The sequence below is a fragment of the Equus asinus genome, chromosome 30, assembly GCF_041296235.1.
Source record: "Equus asinus isolate D_3611 breed Donkey chromosome 30, EquAss-T2T_v2, whole genome shotgun sequence".
NCBI lineage: Eukaryota > Metazoa > Chordata > Mammalia > Perissodactyla > Equidae > Equus > Equus asinus.
In genome coordinates, this window is record NC_091819.1 from 27,196,412 (window position 1) to 27,211,856 (window position 15,445).

At 45.6% G+C, this 15,445-nt stretch overlaps 1 protein-coding gene across 3 annotated transcripts in view; it reads left to right on the top strand.

Moving 5' to 3' along the window:
* Positions 1-2,285: 2,285 nt before the first annotated feature.
* Positions 2,286-15,445, top strand: part of EXO1 (exonuclease 1) — a 49,043-nt gene continuing 35,883 nt past the window's right edge. Inside the window, exons 1-4 of one of the 3 annotated variants that reach the window (XM_014858916.3) lie at positions 2,286-2,421; positions 2,771-3,222; positions 4,137-4,316; positions 14,267-14,386. In XM_014858916.3, coding sequence (XP_014714402.3) covers positions 4,156-4,316; positions 14,267-14,386 — 281 coding nt within the window. In that variant the 5' untranslated portion in view covers positions 2,286-2,421; positions 2,771-3,222; positions 4,137-4,155. Of the gene's footprint in view, positions 2,422-2,770; positions 3,223-4,136; positions 4,317-14,266; positions 14,387-15,445 lie in introns of those variants that run through there. The other 2 variants (XM_070501521.1, XM_014858917.3) reach the window with 2 other exon arrangements.

The window sequence follows — 15,445 nt, forward strand, 5'->3', positions numbered from 1 at the left end:
CACAGAAAAACCAATATTGCATGATTCCTCTTAAATGAGCTGTCCAAAAGAGTCAAATTCATAGAATCAGAGTAGAATGATGGTTGCCAGTGGCTGGGGAGGGGCGAAACAAGAAGTTACTAACCAATGGGCAATTATCAAACAAGAGGCATAAAGTTTCAATTAGTAAGACGAATAAGTTTTAGAGATCTGCTGTACAACACTAGTCAATAATACTGTGTTGTACACTTTAAAAATTAAGAGGGTAGATCTCACTTAAGAGTTCTTAAAAGAGAGTAATGAATATGGAGATAGTGAGATGTTCCCTCTACCACAATTCACTCCTTGTTATCCATGGGCAACTCTTATGTTTACCAGGACCTCTCTACTTCTTGAGGGGTTAAGTAAACTGAGTAACTGATAAATCATCCCCTCAGTTTCCTTATCTGAGAAATGGGAACTTACCAGGGCCTCCTCCTAAGATGTGGTGATAGTTAATGTCAAGCCCTTAGACTACCGTCTGTCATATGGTTGACTATAGAAAACAAGTAAGTTCTTATAGTCAATAAAAAATGAATTGGGGAGTTCTTATTCAAAGGGTATAAGGTTTCAGTTATGCTAGATGAATAGGTTCTATCTGGTGTACAACACGGTGACTAAAGTTAACAATATGGTATTGTGCACTTCAAAATTTAAGAGGGTAGATCTGGTGTTAAGTGATACAAAAGGATACAAGGAAACTCTGGGAGGTATCAGACATGACTATTACCTTTCACAATCAAGGTGACAGTATCAGAAATGTTTGTGTATGTTCAAACTCATCAAATTATACACATTAAATATGTGCAATTCTTTGCATATGAATTATACCTCAATAAAGCTGACATATATATATGCATATATATATTACAAGAACTGGGGAGGAAGCAGCCCTGGTCTCATTGAGCACATTCCCCAAAGTGGCACTTTTTAAACAATTTTTAAGGTAATATGTTGGCGTGAGAGATACTAGACCGACCATGAAAAGACTAAGATGCGTAAGAGAAACATATAGAGAAGGTAGTCAAACAGGGAGCATTTTAAAAAATCCACCCACTTCTTTCCCTTCAGCCCCTTGAACTGAGTCTGAGTTATCACTCCTGCCCATCTCTGGGCCCAGAACATACTTCGCGTCTGGTCTAAGGAGGGCTCTTCCCCAACCTTTTAGCACAATATGCCTAGGCGGACAGCGTTACGAGACAGAAGCCTGGCCCCGAAGGGCCAATAAGGTCCAAATGTCTAAAATCTGTGCGCCATCAGGCTCATTTTCCTGATTGGCTATGAAGTTTCCCCCGTCTTATGTCAAAGGTCAACAAAGCTGGATCCTAGGTAAAGTGGTCAGGACGGGTTTTAACCAGGAATACTATTGCGATAGTGAAGAGTCCAGTGTGAACTGAACTCAACTCCGATTTGTACACAGGGAACTGGGGGTTTAAAGAGAGAAAGAGGGGCAGGGAGGGGTCACCGGGGCTCAGCAGTCAGGGGAGTGAACCCTTGCACACGGCGGGGAGGGGGAGTTAGCAGACCCGAGCTCAGCCAGGCGAGGCTCTGCAGACGCGGGGGCAGAGACCCGGTCTCCAGGCGTCCGCGGGGACAGTGATTCTTTCAGCAGCCTGAGCCTCCTCGGGCAGGCCCTCTACGGAGCTAGGACCATCCTAGGGATGTGGCCTTGAGCTCTTCCACACCACGCTAGTGTTCTGTTCATCTTCATAGGCTTAGTTGAGAGGAGAGCTGGGGAGGCGGCTCCACTTCGGTGGAGGAGAGAATGTGCGTCACTCATCAGTTACATTACTTACTAAGCGCCCCCCTCTCCTTCCCAAAGTCCACAGTCTGCAATACCCCAAAGAATACTATAACTCAAGCTGCACCTCCCGTTTCCCTGGAGCCCACCGCGCAGCTGTCTGAAGACCCGCGTGGAGAGGAGCACAACGCGACCACTAAGGGCTAACTGCAGCAGGGATCCTTCCCGATGTTGTCAGCCCTCAGCGCAAACGCGCGGCGGCGCTCTTTAACCTTCCCTAGAGGGAACTGCGACGGCAGCCAGGTGGAACTACAACTCCCAGCAGCCCCGGCGACAGCGAAGGCTCCCACGTCAAGGGCGCCGCTCCCCGTTGGCGACCAGCGCCAGCTCCGCTCACCCCTTCAAGAAGCTGCACGGGGTTCCGACGGCCAGCGGCGGCCACAGTCGCAGGACCCCGGGCCTCTGTCGCTACCGGCCAGGCAGATGCTCCGGACAAGGAAGCGTGAGGCCGCGGGAAGCGGCGCCGGCGTGACGGAAGTGCGCTTACGTCACTTCCGCTGGGCGGGCCGCTGGTTATCCCGCGCAAATTGAAAGGTCCGGCCCTTGGTGCGCGGCTGCAGCCCGGCTTGTTCCGCGCCGGCCGCCTCGCGTGCTCCGGCCAGGTGAGCGGTGCGTGGGGGGCGGGTTTGGGAGCCTCCACCCGGGCGCTCCGGAGCTGACAGCGAGAGCCTTTGCGGGGAAGCGAGCGCGGTGGGCTCCCTGCTGGTCCCCCGCGTTGGGCCCGGGCAGCGGGGTCTCCCGGGCAGGGCGGCCGAGGCTTGCCGGGTGCCCGCCCTACAGCGGGTCCTGGGAGCGCGCCGGCGGCCGGGCTGCCGTTCGGTGACCCGAGGGGTTCTGCCCACTGCAGGCGCGGCCCCCCAGCGTTCGGGCCGCGGCGGGCCGTGCGGGGCTGCCGTGCAGCGTCCCGGCCGTGACCTGTTGACCGGTGCGTGCTTTTCTTCTGTCGTGCAGGCCGACGGACGGTGTCTTCTGGGATGGGCCCGCGGGCGTCTCCTGCGCCTCCCCGCGAGCCGCGGGACCGGGACCTCGGCTGCGGCGGGCGGGCTCCTTGAGGTGACATGTGCGCGGTGGCCCGCAGTCCGGCCTGCCGTGCTGAAGGGAAGGATTTATTCGAGGCTGTTTCCCTGGCAAGTCTCGTGAAACGTGTACTATGTCAGTTTTCCTCCGAGTGGAAGAAAACTCCTTTTAGGGACGTTATCTGAGAGCTCGGAGGCTGATTGCTTTTCCCAGGCTGCGGCTGGGGGACCACCTGCATCCAGATCACCTGCGCAGGGTAAAATTCAGAGCCCGCCTCCCTCCGGACGAGAGCGTCGCCGTCGCGGGAGTGGAGCTGAGCGTCCGCGCGCCTCTGAGACCTGCGAGTGCGGCCCGCGCGGAGCGGCGACGGCGACAGTGCCAGCGCGGTGAGGCCGGCCTCCCATCCGCTGCCGCTTCCCTTCTCCCAGGCTCAGCGCTGGGCGGCGGAGGCTGATGCTGTGGATCGCTGAGCAGCTGCTCCGTGCCCTCTGCTGTCTTTTACTTTTTATGGTGGGAAGTGATGGGGGCTGGGAACAGTTGCTTCGGAAGGGACTGTGGCAGCCCCCCAGTTTCTGTATGGAAAGGGCTTAGGGGCCGCACGCCCGCCGGAAGGGGACGGGAAGTTAAAGCACTTGTCCTGAAGCCCTGTTTGCACACCAGGCACAGTTCTTTGGGGCAGCTTTCAGAGCCTGGTGGGGTTGCCCCTAGGGGCCTCCACTGCCTGGTAGCAGAATGCTCGTTGCGTGGAATAACGCGTTCTATGGCAGTGAATTTCAGTCCTAGGAAAGTACATGTCTAGTGCTGTAGTTCTGTCTAAGTTTTCTATTGGAATGCCTCTCTTCCCACAACCTGTTCGAGCTTCCTCTCCTATTCTAATTTGCGTGTTGGCCGTGATAACGCCTGTTTAGATGCCATGTCATGCACAATTTGTAGACGTTAACAAAGCCTTTTTGGAGAAAAGAGAAACGCATACTTTTTTTAGCACCTCCTCTGTCGCTAGTACTGTCTTAAGGGCTTGGAGCACACTATGATTCCAAGTGGGAAAGCACTTTGGAAAGAATAAACCTTAGGGAGCTATCAGGTGGCATTAGAGATAGTAGTAGTGATCAGTGTAAATATTCTAGACTACAGAAATTGTTAGGGAGGAGCTCAGTTACAATTTTAAAGAGCAGTGATTTCCCAATATCTAAACAATAACAGTTGCTATACCAGTTTCCAAGCTCTTTGTCTTTATTTTTCTGACTTCCGGGTAAATATATTTTGCTTTAAATATTGCCATTTTCCCTTTCTCCTTTCATAGCACTAGTTAACTTGGCACCATGGGGATACACGGATTACTGCAGTTCATCAAAGACGCTTCTGAACCCATCCACGTGAGGAAGTATAAGGGGCAGGTCGTAGCTGTGGATACATACTGCTGGCTTCACAAAGGAGCCATTGCTTGTGCTGAAAAACTGGCCAAAGGTGAACCTACCGATAAGTAAGTTTGGACCTTATATTGGTTCCTTGCCGATTAAAAATGAGCCTTATCATGCCTTTTTTCCAGAAAGGGATCATTTTCATTCAATGCCAGGTTTATCGAGAAGTGAGTGTGTGTGTTTTGGAACATTGCCAAATCCGGGGTGACTTCTTCTATGACATAGACCTAGTTTTCATTCTTTGTAATAAGCCAGAATACCTGAACACCAGTGGACAAAGACCAAAGATCGTCTCCTTTATTCTTTATCTGAGATAAACTCTTTAACAAAGTTCTGAACACCGTGGTGGCTTCAGTGTCCTTCCTTCTTGGCTGCAGACAACACACTGCTAAGCCCCGTTAGCAAAATGAGGCAGTTGCCTGAAAGGGACGGGACGTTCTGGCTCCCTTCTACTTGACTTGGGGCCACAGTGGTGGGACCTGTTGACCTCCGGTCATAACTCTGTGACTTCATTTGAGGAAGATTCCTGTAATATTCTCTTTTTAAAATAGAAACGTTAGAGAAATAAGCAAGTATAATTTCAGGACAGAGATTTTCCAGAGGGATTTGGTCGCTGTTATGTGCTTCCTTTTTTGCAATATATAGTGTATCTCCTAGAGGAAAGGCACTCAGATCTCAATATGACTGACTTACACACAGTAGACAGTAGGTGAAATGTTCTAATCCTGTTTGTTTCCTAGAAGAAAGGGGGCAAAATCCTTACTGAGTAGTGAGTGTCGTGGTCTCAGGCCTGTCTTGTTAATTCGACTGGGAGTGCCCTGTGACAGCATGTGTGGGATCTGAGGCAGCCTGGGCACCTGTCCCACCATCTTCTGAGGTCATGTTTCGAAAGCAGCTTCTTTTCCACCAGTAAATTTGGACAGTTACAATTGTAGATGAAGACTACAAGTTTTTCATTGCTACTTTCAGTGTTTCTTTGAATATTTCTTCATGGGGGGAGAACTTTATCTCTAGTGTTTTATAATTCTTGAGGATTCTGAGATTTTTGACTAATTGAAAGAGTTGTCCAAAATACAGGGACCGTCCTTTATTATTAGAAATGTCGCAGGTGAACTCCACAGGACCTGCCTGCCATGTAGGAGGCGCTCCATAAATGTTTCTTGAACTACAAAGTTTCAGGACTTTCAATAATGTAATGTGTGTTTTAATTTTTTTCCACCATAGCAACTAAAAAGTCACATTTGATAAGAGTGTATTTTCTTCTTCTTGTCCACCTTTGGATGGGTATTAACAGAAAAGGTCAGCGAGGTTAGATAAGCCCACAATAAACATTTATGACCATTGTAAAGAATGAGGTAGATCTATGCGTGCTGACCCTGACAGATGTCTGTGAAATATATAAAATGAGGATGTCAGGTGTCTGATGTTTGTATTCTGCCTAGTTAAAAAAAAATTTTCCAGGGCCGGCCCCGTGGCCGAGTGGTTAAGTTCATACACTCCACTTCGGCAGCCCAGGGTTTCGCCGGTTCGGATCCTGGGCGCGGATATGGCACTACTCATCAGACCATGCTCAGGCGGCCTCCCACATGCCACAACTAGAAGGGCCCACAACTAAAATATACAACTATGTACTGGGGAGATTTGGGGACAAAAAAAAAAATTTCCCTTGAAAATTTATCATTTTATATTTGCTTTCCCCTGTTTTCACTTGGTATTTAATCAGTGGGTTCCAATCATTGTTCTGTAGATCAGTGCAGGTCCAGTGTCACTGGTTTATAATAGAAAAGGGACCACGTAGTGAGTCTTTCATTAAGATGAATATATTTGATTTAAAAGATTATCTTAGGATTATATCTTTCTATTCCTGTTTTTTTTTTTTATTATTATATTTTCTCTTTTTTTTTTTTTTTTTTTTTTTTGAGATTTCAGTTGTACATTTTTGTTAGTCATATTGTGGGTACACCACTTCCCCCTCCGTACCCTCCCCCCACCCCCCCTTTTCCCTGGTAACCACCGATCGGATCTCCTTCTCAATATACTAATTTCCACCTATGAGTGGAGTCATATAGAGTTCGTCTTTCTCTGACTGACTTATTTCGCTTAACATAATGCCCTCAAGGTCCATCCACGTTGTTGTGAATGGGCCAATTTCGTCTTTCTTTATGGCTGAGTAGTATTCCATTGTGTATATATACCACATCTTCTTTATCCAATCATCAGTTTCTGGGCATGTAGGCTGGTTCCACGTCTTGGCTATTGTAAATAATGCTGCGATGAACATAGGGGTGCAACGGACTCTTGAGATATCTGATATCAGGTTCTTAGGATAGATACCCAGTAATGGGATGGCTGGGTCATAGGGTATTTCTATTTTTAACTTTTTGAGAAATCTCCATACTGTTTTCCATAGTGGCTGTACCAGTTTGCATTCCCACCAACAGTGTATGAGGGTTCCTCTTTCTCCACACCCTCTCCAACATTTGTCGTTCTTGGTTTTGGATGTTTTTGCCAATCTAACGGGGGTAAGGTGATATCTTAGTGTAGTTTTGATTTGCATTTCCCTGATGATTAGCGATGATGAACATCTTTTCATGTGTCTATTGGCCATATTCATATCTTCTTTTGAGAAATGTCTGTTCATGTCCTCTGCCCATTTTTTGATCGGGTTGTTTGTTTTTTTGTTGTTAAGCCGTGTGAGTTCTTTGTATATTATGGAGATTAACCCTTTGTCGGATAAGTGGCTTGTAAATATTTTTTCCCAATTAGTGAGCTGTTTTTTTGTTTCAATTCTGTTTTCCCTTGCCTTGAAGAAGCTCTTTAGTCTGATGAAGTCCCATTTGTTTATTCTTTCTATTGTTTCCCTCAACTGAGGAGTTACAGTGTCCGAAAAGATTCTTTTGAAACTGATGTCAAAGAGTGTACTGCCTATATTCTCTTCCAAAAGACTTATTGTCTCAGGCCTAATCTTTAGGTCTTTGATCCATTTTGAGTTTATTTTGGTGTGTGGTGAAAAAGAATGGTCGATTTTCAATCTTTTGCATGTGGCTGACCAGTTTTCCCAGCACCATTTGTTGAAGAGACTTTCTTTTCTCCATTGTAGGCCCTCTGCTCCTTTGTCGAAGATTAGCTGTCCATAGATGTGTGGTTTTATCTCTGGGCTTTCAATTCTGTTCCATTGATCTGTGGACCTGTTTTTGTACCAGTACCATGCTGTTTTGATCACTGTAGCTTTGTAGTATGTTTTGAAATCGGGGATTGTGATTCCGCCGGCTTTGTTTTTCTTGCTCAGGATTGCTTTAGCAATTCGCGGTCTTTTGTTGCCCCATATGAATTTTAGGATTGTTTGTTCAATTTCTGTGAAGAATGTTCTTGGGATTCTGATTGGGATAGCATTGAATCTGTATATTGCTTTAGGTAGTATGGACATTTTAACTATGTTTATTCTTCCAATCCATGTGCAAGGAATGTCTTTCCATCTCTTTATGTCATCGTCAATTTCTTTCAAGAAAGTCTTGTAGTTTTCATTGTATAGATCCTTCACTTCCTTGGTTAAGTTTATCCCAAGGTATTTTATTCTTTTCGTTTCGATTGTGAATGGGATAGAGTTCTTGAGTTCTTTTTCTGTTAGTTTATTGTTAGTGTATAGAAATGCTACTGATTTATGCACGTTAATTTTATACCCTGCTACTTTGCTGTAGTTGTTGATTATTTCTAATAGTTTTTCTGTGGATTCTTTGGGGTTTTCTATGTATAAGATCATGTCGTCTGCAAACAACGAGAGTTTTACTTCTTCGTTACCTATTTGGATTCCTTTTATTTCTTTTTCCTGCCGAATTGCTCTGGCCAGCACCTCCAGTACTATGTTGAATAGGAGTGGTGAAAGTGGGCACCCTTGTCTTGTTCCTGTCCTCAGAGGGATGGCTTTCAGCTTTTGTCCGTTGAGTATGATGTTTGCTGTGGGTCTATCATATATGGCCTTTATTATGTTGAGGTACTTTCCTTCTATACCCATTTTACTGAGGGTCTTTATCATAAATGGGTGTTGGATCTTGTCGAATGCTTTCTCTGCATCTATTGAGATGATCATGTGGTTTTTGTTTTTCATTTTGTTGATGTAGTGTATCACATTGATTGACTTGCGGATGTTGAACCATCCCTGTGTCCCTGGTATAAATCCCACTTGATCATGGTGTATAATCTTTTTGATGTATTGCTGTAATCGGTTTGCCAAAATTTTGTTGAGGATTTTTGCATCTATGTTCATCAGTGATATCGGCCTGTAGTTCTCCTTCTTTGTGTTGTCCTTGTCAGGTTTGGGGATCAGAGTGATGTTGGCTTCATAGAATGTGTTAGGGAGTTCTCCATCTTTCTCAATTTTCTGGAACAGTTTGAGGAGAATGGGTATTAAGTCTTCTTTGAATGTTTGGTAGAATTCTCCAGAGAAGCCGTCTGGTCCTGGACTCTTGTTTTTGGGGAGGTTTTTGATTACCGTTTCTATTTCCTTACTTGTGATAGGTCTATTCAGATTCTCCATTTCTTCCTGATTCAGTTTGGGGAGATTGTAGGAGTCTAGGAATTTGTCCATTTCTTCCAGGTTGTTCAATTTGTTGGCATATAGTTTTTCATAGTATTCTCTTATGATCTCTTGTATTTCATTGGTATCTGTTGTGATTTCTCCTCTGTCATTCCTGATTTTATTAATTTGCGATTTCTCTCTTTTTTTCTTGGTGAGTCTGGCTAGGGGTTTGTCAATTTTGTTAATTCTTTCGAAGAACCAACTCTTTGTTTCATTGATCCTTTCTATTGTCTTTTTTGTTTCAATATCGTTTATTTCTGCTCTTATTTTTATTATTTCCCTCCTTCTACTGACTCTGGGCTTTGTTTGTTCTTCTTTTTCTAGTTCTGTTAGGTGTCGTTTGAGGTTGCTTATGTGAGCTTTTTCTTGTTTAGTGAGGTGAGCCTGTATTGCGATGAATTTCCCTCTTAGGACTGCTTTTGCTGCATCCCAAATGATTTGGTATGTCATGTTCTCATTTTCATTAGTCTCCAGATAAAATTTGATTTCTTCTTTAATTTCTTCAATGATCCATTGTTTGTTGAGAAGCGTGTTGTTTAGTCTCCACATTTTTGCACCTTTCTCTGCTTTTTTCTTGTAGTTGATTTCTAGTTTAATAGCATTATGATCAGAAAAGATGCTTGATATTATTTCAACTCTCTTGTATTTATTGATGTTTGCTTTGGTTCCCAAAATATGGTCAATCCTTGAGAATGTTCCATGTGCACTTGAGAAGAATGTGTAACCTGCTGTTTTGGGATGAAGTGTTCTATATATATCTATTAAGTCCATCTGGTCTAATTTTTCATTTAATTCTATTATTTCCCTGTTGATTTTCTGTCTGGATGTTCTGTCCATTGGTGTTAATGGTGTGTTGAGGTCCCCTACTATTATTGTATTGTTGTTGATGTCTTCTTTTAGTTCTATTAAGAGTTGCTTTACAAATTTTGGTGCTCCTGTGTTGGGTGCGTATATATTTATAAGTGTTATGTCTTCTTGGTGGAGAGTCCCTTTTATCATTATATACTGTCCCTCTTTATCTTTCTTTATCTGTTTTGCTTTGAAATCTACCTTGTCTGATATTAGTATAGCGACACCTGCTTTCTTTTGTTCGTTATTAGCTTGGAGTATTGTTCTCCATCCCTTCACTCTGAGTCTGTGTTTGTCTTTGGGGCTGAGGTGTGTTTCCTGGAGGCAGCATATTGTTGGATCTTGTTCTTTGATCCATCCTGCCACTCTGTGTCTTTTGATTGGGGAGTTCAATCCATTTACATTTAGAGTGATTATTGAGACGTGGGGGCCTTCCACTCCCATTTTGTGTCTTGTTTTCCGGTTTTCTTCAGTTTCCTTTGTTTCTCGTCCCATGGTTTAATCTGTTCTGATGTAGAGCTGCTACTCTCTGTTGTTGTCCTTCTACTTATCTCCTCTGCTCTTGGTTTTGTAGCCCCTTTCCTTTTTTGGATTTTTCAGGAGTGAGGGTTTTCCTGAGGATTTCCTGAAGAGGAGGTTTTGTGGCAATAAACTCCCTTAATTTTTGTTTATCTGGAAAAGTTTTTATTTCTCCATCGTATTTGAAGGATATTTTCGCTGGGTAGAGAATTCTCGGCTGTAGATTTTTGTCCTTCAGATTTTTGAATATATCATTCCACTCTCTTCTAGCCTGTAAAGTTTCTGCCGAGAAATCTGCTGATAGCCTGATGGGGGTTCCTTTGTAGGTTAGTTTCTTTTGCCTGGCTGTCCTTAATATTTTCTCCTTGTCGTTGACTTTTGCTAGCTTCACTACTATATGTCGTGGAGTTGGTCTTCTTGCATTGATAAAGTTTGGAGATCTATTGGCTTCTGTCACCTGCAGATCCATCTCCCTCACTAGATTTGGGAAGTTCTCAGCCATTATTTCTTTGAATAGGTTTTCTGCCCCTTTCTCCTTCTCTTCTCCCTCTGGTATACCTATAATCCTTACGTTGCATCTCCTAATTGTGTCTGATAATTCTCGGAGAGTTTCTTCATTTCTTTTAAGTCTTGCTTCTCTCTCCTCCTCTGCCTGCAACAATTCTATATTGCCATCTTCCAAATTGCTAATTCTTTCCTCCATATTATCGGCCCTACTGTTCAGAGCATCTAGATTTTTCTTAATCTCCTCTATTGTGTTCTTCATTTCCAATATTTCTGTTTGGTTCTTCTTTATCGTATCAAACTCTTTTGTGACATAGCTCCTGAACTCGTTGAGTTGTCGTTCAGAGTTCTCTCTTAACTCATTGAGAATCTTAATGATGGCTGTTTTGAAGTCGTCATCATTTAGGTTATATATCTCATTTTCTTTGGGATTGTTTTCTGTGTATTTGTTACCTTCTTTCTGTTCTGGAGATTTAATGTATTTTTTCATATTGCTTGATGTTGTTGATTTGTGCCTCCGCATGGAGATAGAGTTTAGTTGCTCCTTTCACTTGTTTCAGCTGCTGTGGTGGGGGGAGCCGCTGTATATACTTCACCAACCAGGAACCCTGTCCGTAGTTGCTAACTGGGCCTGGGCCCCTCTTCGTAGCCACAGTGGCCCTTTGTATTCCCTCCTCTGCCGTGGGGGCCGTCACAGGGGGGCTTCAGGCTGCAGGTGCCTACTGTTGCAGCCCACCTAGATGTGCTCTCTCCTTGGGGTCTGCAACGGTGTTATGGGCTTTTCCAGCGGCCAGGGGTGGGATCACTTATATTTGTTGCTCCGTTGCTCTCTGCACCCACCAAAACTCACTTGTCCTCTATGGGTCGCAGGAGAGCTATTGGCATCTTCTACAGTCTGTGGTTAGTACACCTAGCTATGCTGCTTTTGCCCTGGGGTCTTCCAGCCTTGTGGCTGGCGGCTGGGTGCCTTCTACTGGTGCTGTGCAGAGGCTTTCCCTAAGGCTGCTGTGAGCCTGTAGGGTTTCCCACTAGGCTACTAAGCTGGGTCTCTGGAACTCTCTCCAGTCCCAGTCCTCTCTGAGATCTCCGGCAATCCCTAGCCTCACGGGGCGGGCAACGGCAGCTGGGGGTCGCCCCGCCCTCAGGGCTTCTCTCCCGGCCTCTGCCGGAAGCCCTGAATGCTGGGCGTGGCCCCTCTGCTAATGGCAGACAGAGAGTTTTGTCTGCTGCCTGGCGGAGCTCCGGCGCTTCCCCTCCGGGTCGCAGGACCGGCCTTTGAAACTTCCCCCCGCCCCGGTCCTCTCCGAGATCTCCGGCAATCCCTAGCCCCACGGGGCGGGCAACGGCAGCTGGGGGTCGCCCCGCTCTCTGGGATTCTCTCCGGGCCTCTCCCGGAGCCGTGACCGCTCAGCGTGGCCCCTCTGCTAACGGCAGACAGAGAGTTCTGTCTGCTGCCCGGGCGGAGCTCCGGCGCTTCCCCTCCGGGTCGCAGAACCAGCCCCCGAAACTTCCCCCCGCCCCGGTCCTCTCCGAGATCTCCGGCAATCCCCAGCCCCACGGTGCGGGCAACGGCAGCTGGGGGTCGCCCCGCTCTCTGGGATTCTCTCCGGGCCTCTCCCGGAGCCGTGAATGTTCAGCGTGGCCCCTCTGCTAACGGCAGACAGAGAGTTCTGTCTGCTGCCCGGGCGGAGCTCCGGCGCTTCCCCTCCGGGTCGCAGGACCGGCCTTGGAAACTTCCCCCCGCCCCGGTCCTCTCCGAGATCTCCGGCAATCCCTAGCCCCACGGGGCGGGCAACGGCAGCTGGGGGTCGCCCCACTCTCTGGGATTCTCTCCGGGCCTCTCCCGGAGCCGTGACCGCTCAGCGTGGCCCCTCTGCTAACGGCAGACAGAGAGTTTTGTCTGCTGCCCGGGCGGAGCTCCGGCGCTTCCCCTCCGGGTCGCAGAACCGGCCTTTGAAACTTCCCCCCGCCCCGGTCCTCTCCGAGATCTCCGGCAATCCCTAGCCCCACGGGGCGGGCAACGGCAGCTGGGGGTCGCCCCGCTCTCTGGGATTCTCTCCGGGCCTCTCCCGGAGCCGTGAATGTTCAGCGTGGCCCCTCTGCTAACGGCAGACAGAGAGTTTTGTCTGCTGCCCGGGCGGAGCTCCGGCGCTTCCCCTCCGGGTCGCAGAACCGGCCTTTGCAACTTCCCCCCGCCCCGGTCCTCTCCGAGATCTCCGGCAATCCCTAGTCCCACGGGGCGGGCAACGGCAGCTGGGAGACCTCTGTGCCCTCCGTGTCTCTCTCTGGGACCCTCCGGGCGCCCCGAGCACCAGGCTGGATCTCCCCGCCAATGGCGGGGAGAGACTCTCCCCGCGGGCTCAGGTGTGCAACTCCAAAGTTTCCCTCTGCGTTTAGGAGTAATTGCGGGGGGTTTAGGTAGGGTTCTGGTCACCTGTTTCCACCGTCGCTCCTCTGTTGTGTTCTCGCTCCTGGCCTAGATGTGTGTGGATCCTCTGGGGGCGTCCGTTGGAAGAAAGCCGCTTGCGGGTACTAGGCTGCCCGTCGGGGTCGGAGAGTTTTCACCTATTTCCACATCCTCCCGGAGGAAAGTCCATTCGCCTTCCGATGTATAGTCGCGTGGGTGTCTCAGACGTCCTGAGATGTTGTCTGGATATCCTTTGTCAAGCGATAAGTGTCCAAATAATTGTAGACTCGAAGGGCGAGAGACAAAGAGGACTACTCACGGCGCCATCTTGGACCAGCCTCTCTATTCCTGTTTTTGAGTTAAGATATCCTTTTCTTTATGAAATGATGGAAGTTGTAAACCTAACTATTTTTGTTAATTGCCTTGCCAGAATAAAAAACTAAGTGCAGTCCATGATCCTTGTTTGGATGCTGGACGGGGGAAGAAATTGTAGCAGTGCTCAGCTGGAGCCGACTCATGGGAGTTTGCTACACCATCTCCCCCAGTGCAGCATTCAGAGACCCTACATTGGTAGTTTATCCACAATTACAGGATATTCACATGTCAGAGAAGTTGACAAATGCTACAAATTAGGCACCTCTTCCCCAGAACTGGTTGTTAAACATTTACCAGGACACCATTGCTTATAAGAAACATTATTGGGATAATTGGACACATTTTAATATAGACTATGTATCAGATGATATTGCTGTTAAAGTTCTTGGATGTGATAATGGTGTTGTTGGGGGAATCAGGTAATAATTATACTATACTCTGAACTTTTTTATAGATTTGAAGTTTTTCAAAGAAAAACAAAAATGGGGGAGAGAGGTGAGGTTTGGAACCACAAAATGTTGAGCTGGAGGGGATGTCAAAGCCTTTTAATGTGTGGATAGAGGATCAAGTCCCTCATCAGATATCACATAGACCAATAGGATCCAAGGCAGGACTGGAACCCAAGTCTAAATTAGAGTTTTCATTTCCATGAAAACATTTGCTTAAAAAAACAAAATAAAAACCTTCTCTTTTTGTAATCATTTCATCTAGTTTTAAAAAGAGCGAAAGTATTATCTTGTAAGATACAAAGCACTTAACTGCGTTTTTCTTTATTTTCATAGGTATGTAGGATTTTGTATGAAATTTGTACATATGTTACTATCTCATGGGATCAAGCCTATTCTCGTATTTGACGGATGCACTTTACCTTCTAAAAAGGAGGTGGAGAAGTCCAGAAAAGAGTAAGTTGACTCTCTATTTAATCTCTAACTTAACTGTGTTAAGGTCTGATGCTGTGGTCTGTGTGATACCAATTTTTTTAGTTTTAATTTGTTGAGTCTTGTTTTATAGCCTGGTATGCAAATAAATTTCCTTAAATGTTCCATGTGTGCCATAGAAAGGAATGTGTATTTTCCAATGATTGAGTGGTTTTATGTCTGTGCAGTAAATCAAGCTTATTGATTGTGGTATTCAAATCTTCTGTATTCTTAGTGGTTTTTTGATTTTTTGTTTTCTTATGTATATCTACTTAATCCATCAATTACTGAGAAAAGTGTGTTAAGTTTTCCCTGTGATAGTGTGTCAATTACCTCCTAATTCTGTTCTTTTTTTGCTTTATTTTGAAGCTATTTCATTGGTTGCATTCAAGTTAGAATTTGTTATATTTTTGTGGTAAATTGAAACAATATGTAGTGACTCTTTTAGTCTCTAGCTATGTTTTTTTGTCCTTAAGTCTGTTCTGTCTGATATTAGTATAGCCATAACAACTTTCTTTTGTATGTTTTCTATCTTTTATCTTTTTCTATCTGTTTACCTTCAGCTTTACTATGTCATTGGTTTTTAGGTTTGTCTTTTATAAAGAAGTCATCAGTATGTTTTTTTATCCATTCTATCAGTCTTTGCCATTTTAAAAAATCTTTTAAAAGGAGAGTTTCATTCCTTTTACATTGATCATTAATTACTAATATATTTTGATCCATTATTTCTCTTACTTTATATTTTATTTTTGTTCTGCTCTCTTTCTTTTGGTTAACTCCTACCTTGCTTCACTTCTGAATTGATTGTTTTTTCCACCCTTATTATTTTGTTTCTAGTCGAAAAGTGATGCACTCTATTTCTGTTCTTTTGGTAGTTATACCAGAAATTTTATCATTCATATTTAACCTAACAGAATCTAGTAATTTTACAACAATGGACCTTAGAAAGAATTTCTCTATTTTTGTGTGTGTGTGAGGAAGATTGGCCCTGAGCTAACATCTGTGCGCATCTTCCTCTACTTTATGTGGGATGCCACCACAGGA